Source organism: Trichoderma evansii (assembly GCF_050947405.1).
Source record: "Trichoderma evansii strain SZMC 28006 chromosome Unknown GGI43scaffold_7, whole genome shotgun sequence".
NCBI classification, from domain to species: Eukaryota; Fungi; Ascomycota; class Sordariomycetes; order Hypocreales; family Hypocreaceae; genus Trichoderma; species Trichoderma evansii.
The window spans coordinates 379,187-392,094 of NW_028145199.1; the positions used below are offsets into that span (position 1 = coordinate 379,187).

The 12,908-nt window shown below is 50.7% G+C and overlaps 4 protein-coding genes across 4 annotated transcripts; 2 read left to right on the forward strand and 2 right to left on the reverse strand.

Annotated features, from left to right (window-relative positions):
* Positions 1-506: 506 nt before the first annotated feature.
* GGI43DRAFT_402167 (Sec23-binding domain of Sec16-domain-containing protein) lies at positions 507-7,148 on the forward strand. Its single transcript, XM_083205656.1, has 2 exons — positions 507-6,179; positions 6,240-7,148. The coding sequence occupies exons 1-2, from the start codon at positions 1,193-1,195 to the stop codon at positions 6,812-6,814; spliced, it is 5,562 nt and encodes a 1,853-aa protein (XP_083061592.1). The 5' UTR covers positions 507-1,192; the 3' UTR covers positions 6,815-7,148.
* On the reverse strand, positions 7,149-8,537 carry GGI43DRAFT_402169 (checkpoint protein Hus1/Mec3). The gene is made up of 4 exons (XM_083205657.1): positions 8,383-8,537; positions 8,224-8,329; positions 7,282-8,158; positions 7,149-7,227 (listed from the first exon to the last, which is right to left on the reverse strand). The coding sequence occupies exons 1-4, from the start codon at positions 8,423-8,425 to the stop codon at positions 7,201-7,203; spliced, it is 1,053 nt and encodes a 350-aa protein (XP_083061593.1). The 5' UTR covers positions 8,426-8,537; the 3' UTR covers positions 7,149-7,200.
* Positions 8,538-9,015: 478 nt separating this feature from the next.
* Positions 9,016-10,595, forward strand: GGI43DRAFT_343159 (uncharacterized protein). The gene has a single exon (XM_083202162.1). The coding sequence runs from the start codon at positions 9,302-9,304 to the stop codon at positions 10,505-10,507; it is 1,206 nt and encodes a 401-aa protein (XP_083061594.1). The 5' UTR covers positions 9,016-9,301; the 3' UTR covers positions 10,508-10,595.
* Position 10,596: 1 nt separating this feature from the next.
* GGI43DRAFT_343162 (uncharacterized protein) lies at positions 10,597-11,874 on the reverse strand. Its single transcript, XM_083202163.1, has 3 exons — positions 11,671-11,874; positions 11,211-11,551; positions 10,597-11,142 (listed from the first exon to the last, which is right to left on the reverse strand). Exons 1-3 carry the CDS (start codon positions 11,695-11,697, stop codon positions 11,094-11,096), a joined length of 417 nt encoding a protein of 138 aa, XP_083061595.1. The 5' UTR covers positions 11,698-11,874; the 3' UTR covers positions 10,597-11,093.
* Positions 11,875-12,908: the final 1,034 nt, after the last annotated feature.

The window sequence follows — 12,908 nt, forward strand, 5'->3', positions numbered from 1 at the left end:
TACGACCTATATCATGCAGGCGGCTTGTGATGGCAGCACCGGCTGGACCGAATCGCTGCCTGCGCCAATAAGACCTTCCTGAAGAAGGCTGTCGCATCTAGAGCTACTGCGGGGATCGTTCCCGTGGCACAGGGATGGCATATAGTGAATGCAGGTAAACAACCGGTGAATCGCGGGGCTTTGCCAGTTGACTCATGGAGGGCCAGAGCTCTGTCCATGTCCATATGAGCAGGCATACGACGACTGAACATGGACAGATATACTACTAAAAGTAACACTTGGGTAGTATTATATGGAGCTGATAGGCAGCGAGGACGAGAGCTGACGTAGTGGAGAATGAAACATGGCTTCAGCAGGCCGGTGGTTACACGAGGCTGACGATATCAGATAGGCCATGTGCGTAAGACTGTGCTCTGTATGTATGTGGCCTAAACTGGGGGCTGCTAGATAGTGTATGCATGGGATTCCATAGCACCGGAGCGCCATTCGGCTCTTAGCACTGCTGCCATGGTAAATAACAGTGTCTGTCTCAATGGACAACCATCCCGTAACTGTACTTGGGGAGCACATCATCCGCATTAACAGGGAACTCGGCTCAACATTCTCAACATTCCTCCGCGGCGTCGACACGTTTGTTGGAGTGGCATGTTGCGCCGGCTAAGCCTCGGCGTCCTTCAAGGTTCCGGCTTTGCTTAATGACGGAATGTGACATTAGTACTTCGCCGTCCAGTAAGGAACACATTGCACCACGGCCTTTAGGCGAGTATTTTCCCACTACTTCGCTAGCGCAAAGGTACTCAGCACCTGTTGGACGCCCCGTGCTCTGCTCGCTTCTTCTCCTGATCTGCTTCTCCAAGCATTACGTGCCAACTGGCCCTTGTCGTTCTTCCCATCAAGGCCTGCTTCATTGATATCCGCTGTCTTTTTATGCTACCCTTGCTCCCGAACATGATCTCCATTTAAAGCATCCACCATCTTCGCTTTCGATTCGATTCGATTCTGTATAAGGTACCTACTGATACTTCTGCTCGTGGCCTCTCGCGCACTTGGAGATACCGATACCGAGTCCGATATTCGATCTTGGCTACGCTGTCTGCATTGTATTCTGGCTGCTAACACATCTGGCCAGTAAAACAGCTTCTGTTTCGCGCCTTGCTGGCGAGGGGTTGTTCCTTTCGACCTCCAATTGATCATGGCTAGCGAGCCGCTCACCTCATCATGGAATCCGGCATTGATGCCAAACAGCGTCCATGATATCGGAGCAGCCTACGACGACCACGAAATACCATCCACATCTGTAGAGCCTTTACCCGAGACTTCAGATTTTAGTCCGGCACACGAAGAAGAGCAAAGTGGCGTTGATCATCACGAGGGCGAGCATGGCACGGAAGACCAGTCTTATCCCCGTGGTGGCGGCGTCGAGGAAGGTGCTGAGCTGGCCTCAGAGGCGCATCCTGTAACGGCTGAGGAACCCACGGAGTCACCGGCACCTGTAGCCGAGAGTCAGGAAGAAGATGCGACCGAGCCGACAACCCGTACTGCGCAGCATTCGAGCTCCATGTCCTTTGCTCGGACCGTTTCGACCGAAATCAGTTTTAGCGATGACGACAATGCTGAGTGGACTCTTTCGAGGACTGATACAGATCCTTTCAAGTTCATGCCCCAGTCTGAGAGGTCAAACTCTTTTCCTGTCGTACCTCTCATGGCAGAAGATCCGGAGCTTATCGACGATACACCTCTGCCATCGAACCAGGCGCTTGACGTATTGGAAGAGACAGAGCGAGATGTTCATTTCGAAGAGGAAGAGTACCAAGCTGATGCGCATTCCCAACCAAGCTCAGACCCTGTGGATCAAGTTTCAAAAGCTTCACAGCACAGACATGCGCCCTCTACATCCATAGGCGGGAACATCCAATGGACTGAAGATGTAGAATCCGAAGCGCGATATGAAGAAGGGGTGCCATTGATACCTCACACGCAAGATAGCTTTAACCTTGGAGCTAGCAGTGAGAATACACACATCCCCTCTTTTGATGATGACAATGACAATGAAGATGACGACTTTTTTAACCAAATCAACCAATCTGAAGCTGACGCTACAAGCAAAGGCGAAGAAGCAGAGCCATTGCAGCGGAAATCAACTATGCAGGTCCTGGCATCTGCTGATCAAGAACCTCCTTCTCGTCAGTCTACGCTAGACGAGACGCTCGAGTGGGATGAAGAGGGGCTTATTGCCCCGGATGTCAAAGTGACGGAGGAGCCCGAAGCGCTTGAAGAGGCTGGCAACGGAAATGAAACGGAGGCTCCCCCAACTCAAGACCTTGCGTCAAAATGGCAAGAAGCGTTTGCTGGCGATGACGATGAAGACGATTTCCTTATTGAAAACACACCAGCAGAAGAACCAGAAGTGGACGCAGCCGCGTTCCTGGGCAGTGACGACGAAGGGTTACTGGATGATCTCGACGAAGTCCCAGCTCCAGCACAGGCTGCGCCATTGAGCTCACAAACAAAGAGCGTGGTATCAGCACCAGCATTTGCGCCCACTTCATATCGACCTACTCTACAACGATCTGCGTCTGCGTCTGCCTATACGCCTGTCACACCACCGTTGCAGTCCCCGTTTTATAATGCTCCAACCCAGGGAGTGGCTCCCCAGCCTCCATCACAATATGGCCAAGTCCCTCCGGAGCAGGCAACGGATTCGCCCAAAGCCCAAAGCTTTGCCGACAAAGCAAAGGGAGGATACTCGTCGCCTTATGACCTACCCTCAGATTTGGTTACCTCTACAGTAAAGCCTAGGAAACGAGCTAGTATGCAGCAACTACAACTGAACAATTCATCATCGCTTCATCCACCTCCCCCTCCACGAAGTGCCAGCATGAGTGCCACTGATTCAGGCCCTCCAAGCGGTGGTATCCAAAAATCGCCACTCTTACGACACAAATCAGGCTTCTTCGAAGATTTGCCCACCGCACCGAAGCCACGTTCGATGTCCAGGTCAAGCAACAGAGCGGCCTCTCCTAACCCGTACGGCCTGGCCACCTCTCCTCATGGACCATCTCCTTTGAGCCCTCCCATGGCAACCCAGATTCCACCTGCAGCTCCCAGCTCCACTCTAAAGATGAATCTTGTGGCCCCTGAGCGAGTAAACCCATACGCGCCACTTCAATCGCCAAACGCTCCCCTGCCTTCACCAGCTGCCAATGTATCCAGATATTCTCCAGCTCCCCCTCCCCAAGGAGCCAGCAGCCAAAGTGCGCCGCCACCCACAAGTCGATATTCTCCTGCACCACCCGCCCCCAATCCAACTGCCGCCTACAACCCAGCAGCCGTTTCAGCAACGCCGCCTCAAGCTGGTTTGCCTCATCTTCCGCGAACCTCCAGTCCGCTGGCACATTTCGAGATTAGCAGCGAGAAGCCGCATGGTGCCAATGGAGAAGCTGTCCACGCCGAACGACGAGCTAGTTCCTCATACGAACCGAGACTCACCCGCGTCGCTTCTCTTCCCCCTACCCGCGAGGTTGAAGAAGAAGACGACCAGGTTCCCATCACTAATCGGTTGAGCAATGCCCGTTCGCCACCACCTTTGCCCATTCCGTCCGCTCAGTCTACGTTATCTCCTCCAAAGCGACCAGGCTCTGGCTACATGCCTAACAACCTTCCTTCGACTCAGCTCGGATTTGTTCCACCCCCTCGTGCTCATACGCAGTCTCCAGGAGCTACTAGAGGTGCCCAATATGTCCCGAAATCTACAGAGGCTGCTCGCCGACCTGCTTCTTCACATTCACCCGTGTCCCCCCCTGCTGTTAAGATTGCCCATACTTCCCATGCCCATCCTCGGCCGTCATCCCTTAACATGAATATGATTGCTCCTACGGATGGACGAGAGCATGATCCTCTTCAGAGATGGCAAGGCGTCCCTATTTTCTCTTGGGGAGTGGGCGGTACCGTAGTAACTTCCTTCCCAAAGAGCATCCCGAGATACGTTATGAACCAAACAGCACCGTCGATGCTACGAGCTCCGGGAGAAGTCAAAGTGCAGAATATCAAGGATATTGAGTCTCTACCAGATCGCCTGGCCAAATTCCCAGGCCCGCTAAAAGGCAAATCAAAGAAGAAAGAAGTTCTTGCGTGGCTTACCTCTGGCATCGAAAGCTTGGAGAAAGAACTCCCAGAGATATCTTTTCACCCACAGCTTTCTTACGAAGCGAAACGTACCATTGAACGCCTGCTGCTGTGGAAGATACTTCGGATATTTATCGAGCATGACGGTGTGCTAGAAGGCAACCCTGCGGCAGAGAAGGCTGTTCGAGATGTACTTTCTCCAGGCACCGTAACCCCTACCGCCGACAACGATGCTCTGTTTCCTACGGATCCAACCATAAGCATCAATGGCGTTACGGCAACCTCCATGCAGGCTGACGGGGCTGATTCCGCTACCATGGAGCAAATCCGTCGAGATCTTCTGAAGGGCAATCGCGAAACCGCTGTCTGGGCAGCAGTTGACAAGCGCCTGTGGGGACATGCCATGCTCATTTCTCATACAGTCTCACCTGACTTGTACAAGCGTGTTGCGCAAGAGTTTGTTCGCAAGGAAGTCAATCACCCTGGCCAGAGCAATGAGTCCCTCGCTGCTCTCTACAAAATCCTATCCGGTAATTACGATGACTGTGTAGATGAGTTGGTCCCTGTCCATGCACGTGCTGGCTTGCAGCTTGTCTCGACTGGATCATCTTCTGAGCCTACCAAAGACGCCATGGAAGGGCTGGATAAGTGGAGAGAGACCTTGACGCTTGTTTTAAGCAACCGAAGCGCTGACGACGTCCGCGGCTTGAACGCCCTAGGCAAGCTCTTGTCCAGCTATGGAAGGGCTGAAGCCGCCCACATTTGCTTCATATTTAGCAGGCAGATATCCGTGTATGGTGGCTTTGATGATCCGAACGTAGACTTTGTCCTTTTGGGGTCGGATCACCGCCAAAAATCACACCAGATTGGAAGGGATACGGAAGCTTTGCAGCTTAGCGAAGTGTACGAGTACGGACTTTCGCTTTCGGGTACTCCTTCTGCGGCTGCTGGCGCCCCCCATCTTGCGCCCTACAAACTCCACCATGCTATCACGTTGGCTGAATATGGCTACCGGGACAGGGCTCTGCAGTATTGCGATGCCATTCTCTCAGCCATGGCGTCACAGACGAAGAGGTCGCCTTATCATCATCCAATTCTGGAAGCCGCCGTTGACGACTTTATGAGGCGCTTGAAACAGGCGCCAAGGGAAGAATCTTCCTCATGGATGTCCAAACCTAGCATGAACAAGGTATCTGATAGCATGTGGAACAGATTTAACAAGTTTGTTGCTGGAGATGAGTCTGAGAACCCCAACGGCACCCCAGGCGAGGAGAGTGGCCCATTTGCCCGCATAGGAACGCCGTCCATGAGCCGCTCCCCGTCGGTTTCCAACTTTGATACCTTGGGCATCAGCTCACCTGCTTATCCAGGAGCCGGTGCTCCTGCTGCTACATCGGCATTGTCATCGGCATTGTCGCGGTATGCCCCGGCAACTTCTCAGCCTACCTACGGTGTTGAGTCGCCACAGCTGCCTTCTTCTTTCTCTCAGCCTACACTCAATTCAAGCGAGTACCCTGTGAGCACATACGGAGTCTCTCCTTCCCTCCCTGGTTCTCCACCTGGACGTGGCAATGGATTTGCGCCATCTAGCCTTGGCTATCAGCCAATGACTGCTGGTATCAGTAATGAGAATAAGGCTCCTCTCGGTGGATATCAGCCATACGGATATCAAGAGCCAGTCTCATCACAACAACCCCATGAAGAGCCAGCTGTCCCCCCTATCACGGGTTTCCAGCCGGCTTCCTATGGATATGAACCTCCCTCCAACAATACCATTATGTCCGAAACTGAGGCCAACAATGTCGGCATAACTGAGGGCGCGTCAAATGGCTACGAGCCTCCGTCTTTCCAGCCTTACGGTTATGAGCCACCGTCGTATGAGCCAGACCTTGGGCCCTCTGCGGAGGAAAATGATGATGAACCCAAACCCAAGAAGAAGAGCTTTATGGATGATGACGATGACGACTTTGGTGCTTCAAGCGCCAAAGAAAAATCTAAAGCAGAAAAGGATCGTGAGAATGAGGAGATGTTCCGCAAGGCTGCGGAAGAAGATGGTGAGTATTTACGCCCCTTAAGTTTCCAAAAGAAGTCCTATCTTTACTAACCATTCGCAGCCAAACGCGCTGCTGCTGCGCAGCAATCCAAGAAAGGCTGGGGCTTCTCGGGCTGGTTCGGAGGCGGCAGTAAGAAGGAGATTGGAAGTCCCGGAGAAGCATCATCTCCTGGCAAGCCCATCAAGGCTAAGCTTGGTGAAGCAAGCAGCTTTGTATATGACCCTGAACTCAAGCGATGGGTCAACAAAAAGCCCGGAGCTGAGCAAGTCGAAGCGAAAGCGGCCACCCCACCGCCACCTAAAGCACTTGGCAGTCCACGATCCGCCAGCGGAACGCCTCCACAAACGCCGCCGCCTCCACAAGGCAGAGCTAGCCTTCCGCCTTCGTCTTCTTTTGGTTCGTTGGCTCCGCCAGCAGTCCTCAATAGAGCCCCGTCTCAGGAGAGCCTTGGTGGCGCACCGCCCATGTTGCGATCCATGTCTAGCGCGAGTACCGATAGCAAACCGTCAAGCAGACCTACTACGAGCATGAGCAATGCCAGCAGTATCGATGACTTGCTGAGTGCATCTGGACCCCGAAAGCCCGGCCAGAAAAAGGCAAGGAAAGGCCGCTATGTCGATGTTATGGCCAAATAAAACAACAGAAAGTGCCCAACAGCTGCATAACCTACCAAAGACACTTAATAGACTGCTGGAGTTTGTTTCTATTTCTTCACTTTTTGCATGGGCAATTTTGCTCTCTTCGCAACAGATGATGGTGGTATTTGTATTATAGGATTGGACGTTGTGATATGATATAATTGTTAGCTGGAGGAAGGGTGTCTTTTTCATAACAATGAAGTCTTGAATGAAGGTACGAGAGGATGATTGATGCAGATACACATGGCATGATTACACACATATTAGCATTTTGGATATCTTTCATGAGAATAACAAGAAAAAAAACACATTTATCCCTTTTTCGATACACCATTGGATCTCCCTAAAATTACTCCTACGCCGAATTGTAATGTGACTCCAGGCTATGCACTATATGCTTGGACATGATACTATCCCTTGTAAGCTTATATGAGAAGAGGTGAAGTTGGAGGTTCAGAACTTACAGTGAGGACCGCATCATCTGCGGCCCCGTCGTCATAATGTGGTATGTACACATACAACACTAGAGACTGGTTATGGCAGAAACATGCTATGACTCTTCCCTCTAGCCTGCCGGCGCTAAGGACTCTGCTCCAATCCTTCCCGTCGACATAAATCGAAGCCCAAGAGTCGGGTCCACGATCGCGGAACTTGGTACTAGGGTGCTCCTCAATAGGGACCCTGAGCTGGGCGGGATCCAGCTGCGGATTGTCGAGGTCGGTCCAGCCGCTAGAGATGTCGGCCGTCTCTGTGGCGATGCGCACGCGCAGGCCGCCGTGCATGTTGGCGCTGATCTCGAGCCGGGGAGACTTGCTACTGGAGCCGCCAGAGGCGAGAGCGAGCTTGGTGAAGCGGTCCGAGATGGATTTCAGCTGGAGGAGAGGCGGGAGCTGGATGTGGACGTCTGGCTCTTGTAGCGAGGGCTGGACGGTGGAGGCGACGGTGTCTGGGTGCAGCACGCGGATGGGGATGTCCTGGGTGATGATCTTCTCGTGCTCTCTGCGAAGGGAAGTCTCGAGGTGGGTTTGCTCAGCACCGGCGGCCTGGAAGTCCTCGTCGACGTCGCCAAAGGGGTCGTCGAAAGAAGAAGGAGGCTTTAGGGGAGCAGCAGCGGGCGGCGCGTTTCCGAACTTGGAAGAGGATTTGGTGCTGGTGGTGATCGTCATGGAGAGGACGGGCACGCCTTTCTTCTTGGTGAGGCGTAGGGAAGCCGAGATGCTGCCCTGGGCGGATTTGAGGGCACGGTGGAGGGGCTGGAGGGAAAGTTCTAGGTTGATAGTGTTGGAAGGCTCGGCGGACTGGATGGTGCAGTTTTCGAAGAGGAAGTCCATTGGTAGTGTTCTTTTCAAGGCATTAGCACTCCGTACGAGTGAGATGGAAGGCTCTTTGGTGAGATAATTGCTTACGACCAGATCTGTGAGCCTGTATCTGGGACGACGGTGAAGTGTGCCGTTTCATCGCTGAGGCGTAGCCATACCAGCTTCTCCAGAGTGGAAAATGCGGCTGTGAGTTCTGGAAGTTGGTCAGCTGAAGTCATCTTATTATTATGATGTAGTAAAACTCACTGGCAAAGGTGCGAATGTTTTTCAAATCGCTGTGGAACCTCATGTTGGGCGATGATTCTGGCCGTGGCTCATGAAAATGTACAAGTTCACGGTGAGAGCTAAGGTGAGGTTGTAATATGGTTTGGAGTTAGTGGATGGAATACAGGGTACATGGGACCGCTAAAATGTTAGGTGCGGGTCTGATGCTGAAGAGCTTCACTACATGTAGAATCTCATCCATATTGAGAACGGGGAAATTCAGAAGTATTGAGGGATTTAATGAATCTGAATAATTCTTTCATATTAAAGAATACAAGAAAATAAGTAAAAATGAAGATTTGGATAGATGAACCCTTATTATGTTGTGGCACATGTCACTACTTGGCTGAAGCAGCGCATTGTATATCATGAGCTTCTACCGAAGACTGACAGTTGCATAAACTATCCCACGAGTTTGTTAGATGCATTAGAATTGTTTAAAAAATTTCAATAGACTTGTAGGAGCTGGCACTCAAGGCAAGCACCAGCCACGAAATGATTATCCATTACTATCCAAGTAGATACTACCTAGCAGGCAGCGTTGTGAAAGGCCTGATTTGTGCCATATAAACACCAAAGTCGGACTTTCCATGGTAAATGTATTTGAACAAGGAGGCTGCAATTGCCCAGACAACCGCAGTTTGAATAAGCCTAGAGCATGTTAGACTAACAACCTAAACTCAACACGCCACATCCAAACTCCAAAGCCTTGAATGGATATCTTGCAAAGCATTGCATAACCAAGCTTTCTTTCCAAGCCTTATAGTCATCTACAATACACAATACGTCAAATCGCTTATCTATCTTATATCGTCAACTCATTATATCGCCGATTTCGCTATGGGCGCCATCACGCAATCATCAAATCCGACTGCCACTTTGCAGAAGAAGAAAAAGAGCAATGGGAGTTGGACAATCAACGCTGCCATTCAAACATCGGCTCCAACAGTCATTGAGGCTCCCGTTGGCTCGGATAAAGAGAACCACTGACTCGGGGCCGCAACAGCCTGAGAAACTTGAAATCACAGTCACCAAGACAATCACACAGGAGACAATCCCTATCGTACGCTCTGACAACGGTTCTTGCAAAAGTCCTCGTAGGAGAAGTCCATCACTCTTGACAATCAACTCTGCTGCAGCGCTGACTCCATCGGGATCGCCAGCTGGGGTCGCGTTGGGGATTCCGGCCGAGCATATTCTGGATGAAAATCCTTCGGAAGTCGATGTACCTGTCTCTCGTTTTAGTTTCTCAAACTCAATCGGAATAATTGGAGTAGACGCTTCTGCTATTCCAAGTACGCCTTCGAGTTTAACCATCCAAGGGTCCAGTAGTTCTTCTATACAGAGTCCATTTGAGGTTAGTATGATGAGTGACTTGAATACAAACCCCCCAGCTCCCCTGATGGAACCAATTCACCCTTCAGTAAATCAACTGCCTAATATGCCACTGTTGGATTTATCATCAGAACACATCGTGGAGATCAGCAGGCACACGAGTAATCCTAATGCTTGTTACTTGTGCGGATTTGAATACAGAGAAAATCGCGAGCTTAAAGTCCATCTCCCCTGTGGACATTCTTTCGGGATCAGCTGCCTGTACGGATGGATATTGAGCGGACTTCTTGATACAGACCAAGTCAGATGCCCTCACCACTGTATCAGCCTCCGACACCACTGTGGTCACCTTACCAAGCCATACGGTTCTACGCCATATCAATTGCATACCGACGTCACAGCTACTACCATTCCATCGGCTTATGAGTTCTGCAGAAAGGGAGAGGGTAAAAGGTTGAGTAATGACATCAAGCGGCTTCAAGCAACAGAGGTTGTTTTGGTGCGAGACGCGATTGAAAACCGGAGAGGGAGGCTGCATAAAGTCATGGACGTGCTTCGTTTCCGAAGACCTCCCTTTAGCAAGAAGCTACTATCGGGAGTAAGAAAACTAAGATACAAAGCCGAGTCAGAGATGCATCGCAGACAATCGTTTTGGTGGATAAATGAGTGGGTGAGAGGCGGATACGTTCCCGTTGAGGCGTTGTTAATGCTGCCACAAGAAGCGTTAACAGACGACGTTATACGTAATCAATATTTGCAGGACCTTCATTGAATCTGGAGATTTTTTCAAGCGGTTATGAAGCAGGAGGTAATAGCGGGGTTATTACTTGGGTACAGAGTGGTTTTCTTGTTTTGTCTTTATCTTTTTTTTCTTTTTTCCTTGTCGTTCAGTCTTCTTATACCCTTTGATTGATACGCAAACGGTTTTAGCGATGCTTCATTCAGCGATGCTTGGCAGTTACTTGGAGTAAAAATGTTGAAATGATATCAAGAGCAAGGGTTGCCTGGGGGAGCTAGCGTTTGGTAACGATTTTATCTTCCTGTTTATGTATATGACTCTATATTTCTCTATTATTATTGAAACAATGGGAACGTTATCCAACTAAGCTGCACTAGTTGATGAATAATCTGTGGTGCTGAGAGGACAATGTCTAAAACGTGATATTATACAGAGGGAGATCCAAGCGCTAGCTATTCTGTCAGCCAGTATGGAATAGTCTTCGGCGAGTTATAAAGGGCTGGTTCGCCTTTGGGGCAAGTCAAGCCTTTTACAGCCTGAAGGAAGCGGTTTGGAAATATTATGCGATGGATAGTATGCTTGGCTTTCCCTTTTCTGTCTATTGCCCATATATTTTCTTTCAGTCCGAATCTGAAGAGTCGCTGTCGTCGATAAAACCCTCCTCTAGCCTTGTATAAAGTTAGCCGGCATGGAACGCAGCATATCTGAGTGTCTGTCGCCATAAAGAAAAACTTACTCTCGGCTGAGCCGTCTCGTGGTTTCAGCTCCCTGTCTCGACCGCGCAATAGCCTCAAGCACCTGCCGGATGTCGTCGTCTATCTCTCCCAACTCTTCTCCCTCTTCGAGGTCAACGGCGCCAGAGGCCACCTCCCTATTCCTCCTCCATGTGAAGGGGACGCTGGCGAGTCTGATGAGGCGGTTGGTGATGCGGTAGCGCCACCCGGTTGTGTGTTCGGAGATGGCATCGATGGGGAGGTACTGGCTATAGCGGAGGCGGTAGTGGCGCCATATTGGGACGATGACGAAGGTAAACACGAGGAAGAGGATGAGCGAGATGACGGCGGGGATGACGAGCGTCTTTGACAATGGCGGGTCGGTTAGCTCTGCTGCGGCATAATAAACGAGAAGCGAAAAAGCCGTAGATACGTGGCTAGTTTGATGTCTCAGCAGACAGAGAATGGGCACATGAGGCTTACTTTGACGACGACTAGTGTGTCACCCATTTTGGCTTCTATTTTTAAAAGTGAAGCCTCGGGGTATTTTTGGGGATGATTTCTTGATCTACTGGATGCTGCTCGTTCGAGGCGATATGGCGATCATGGTATTAGGGCAGGCCCCTAGCCACGGAGCGAGCGAGCGAGCAAGTAGAACAAGGCAAGTTTGCGCTTGGTGTTGGTGTTTCTTTGAAGGTGCTGACAACGGGATGAAGCCAAGGCGCAACGCAATTGCGACGACAGGCCGCCAGCCCGGAACGGGTGAGTTACGTACCCCGGAAGCGCTAAAGGAGCCCGCTGGGACACCGCTGGGCTAGGCTTGTTGGGGAACGGGGAGAGTCTATTTCTAGGTATTTCTCGGGATCAATATAATATTGCCTTCAGCTGGTTTATACGAAGCTGGTTAATAATGCAAAGAATGTCACGATGGCGTCTCTTTGTATTGGTAGCTTGGCACAATGCGCTTGCAATGGTATTCGGTAGATGATGATGTAATAGTTGTATATGCAGTGCTACCAACCAACACAAGTGTCTCTTCACACTCAGACAATTGCTACATGTACGGTAGTATAGGTACTAATATATATAGACCAGGCAATAGTACCTGTGCTACCTTACTATTACGGCACCTGAAACTTGACGGATAACCAACTGCTGGGAGATCGCGTGGGCTTACTATGGCATCGCTCGGCAGGTCCACGGGATCGGACATTGGACGCTTCCACGGGCGCATTCTAGATGCGTGGCATGGACCAAGTCGGCTTCCCCACTGATAAGACGAGGGACCCCCGACGTCTCTACCATGGGCTGGGAGCTCTGTAATTGTCGCTCGGCTGTTGGAGATTGCTACAGATGTCCCTATTCTAGAGCCTCATCTCATGACGATGTCTAGACTAATACTAGATGTACTCCGCAGCTCGATAATCTATACGCTACCTAAGACTGATGCACTTTGTACGTAATACACTGCGGCGAGAGTACGGGCGTACTAGCGGTCCTGGGTAGCATGTACAGTAAGTATCACAAGTACTGCAATAATTCATGCGCCATATTAGTAGATGCGACTCTGGAACTCTATAGATGAAGCACCTCGGTTCGTATTGAGAGTTTCGCTGGCTTTGAATGCCGCGCCTATTAGGGATAGCTCCTCTTCAATAATACGCAAGAAGAGGCCACCTTTGAGGTTCAAGGAAGTCTCTCTCTTTTTCTTCCAGGTCGCA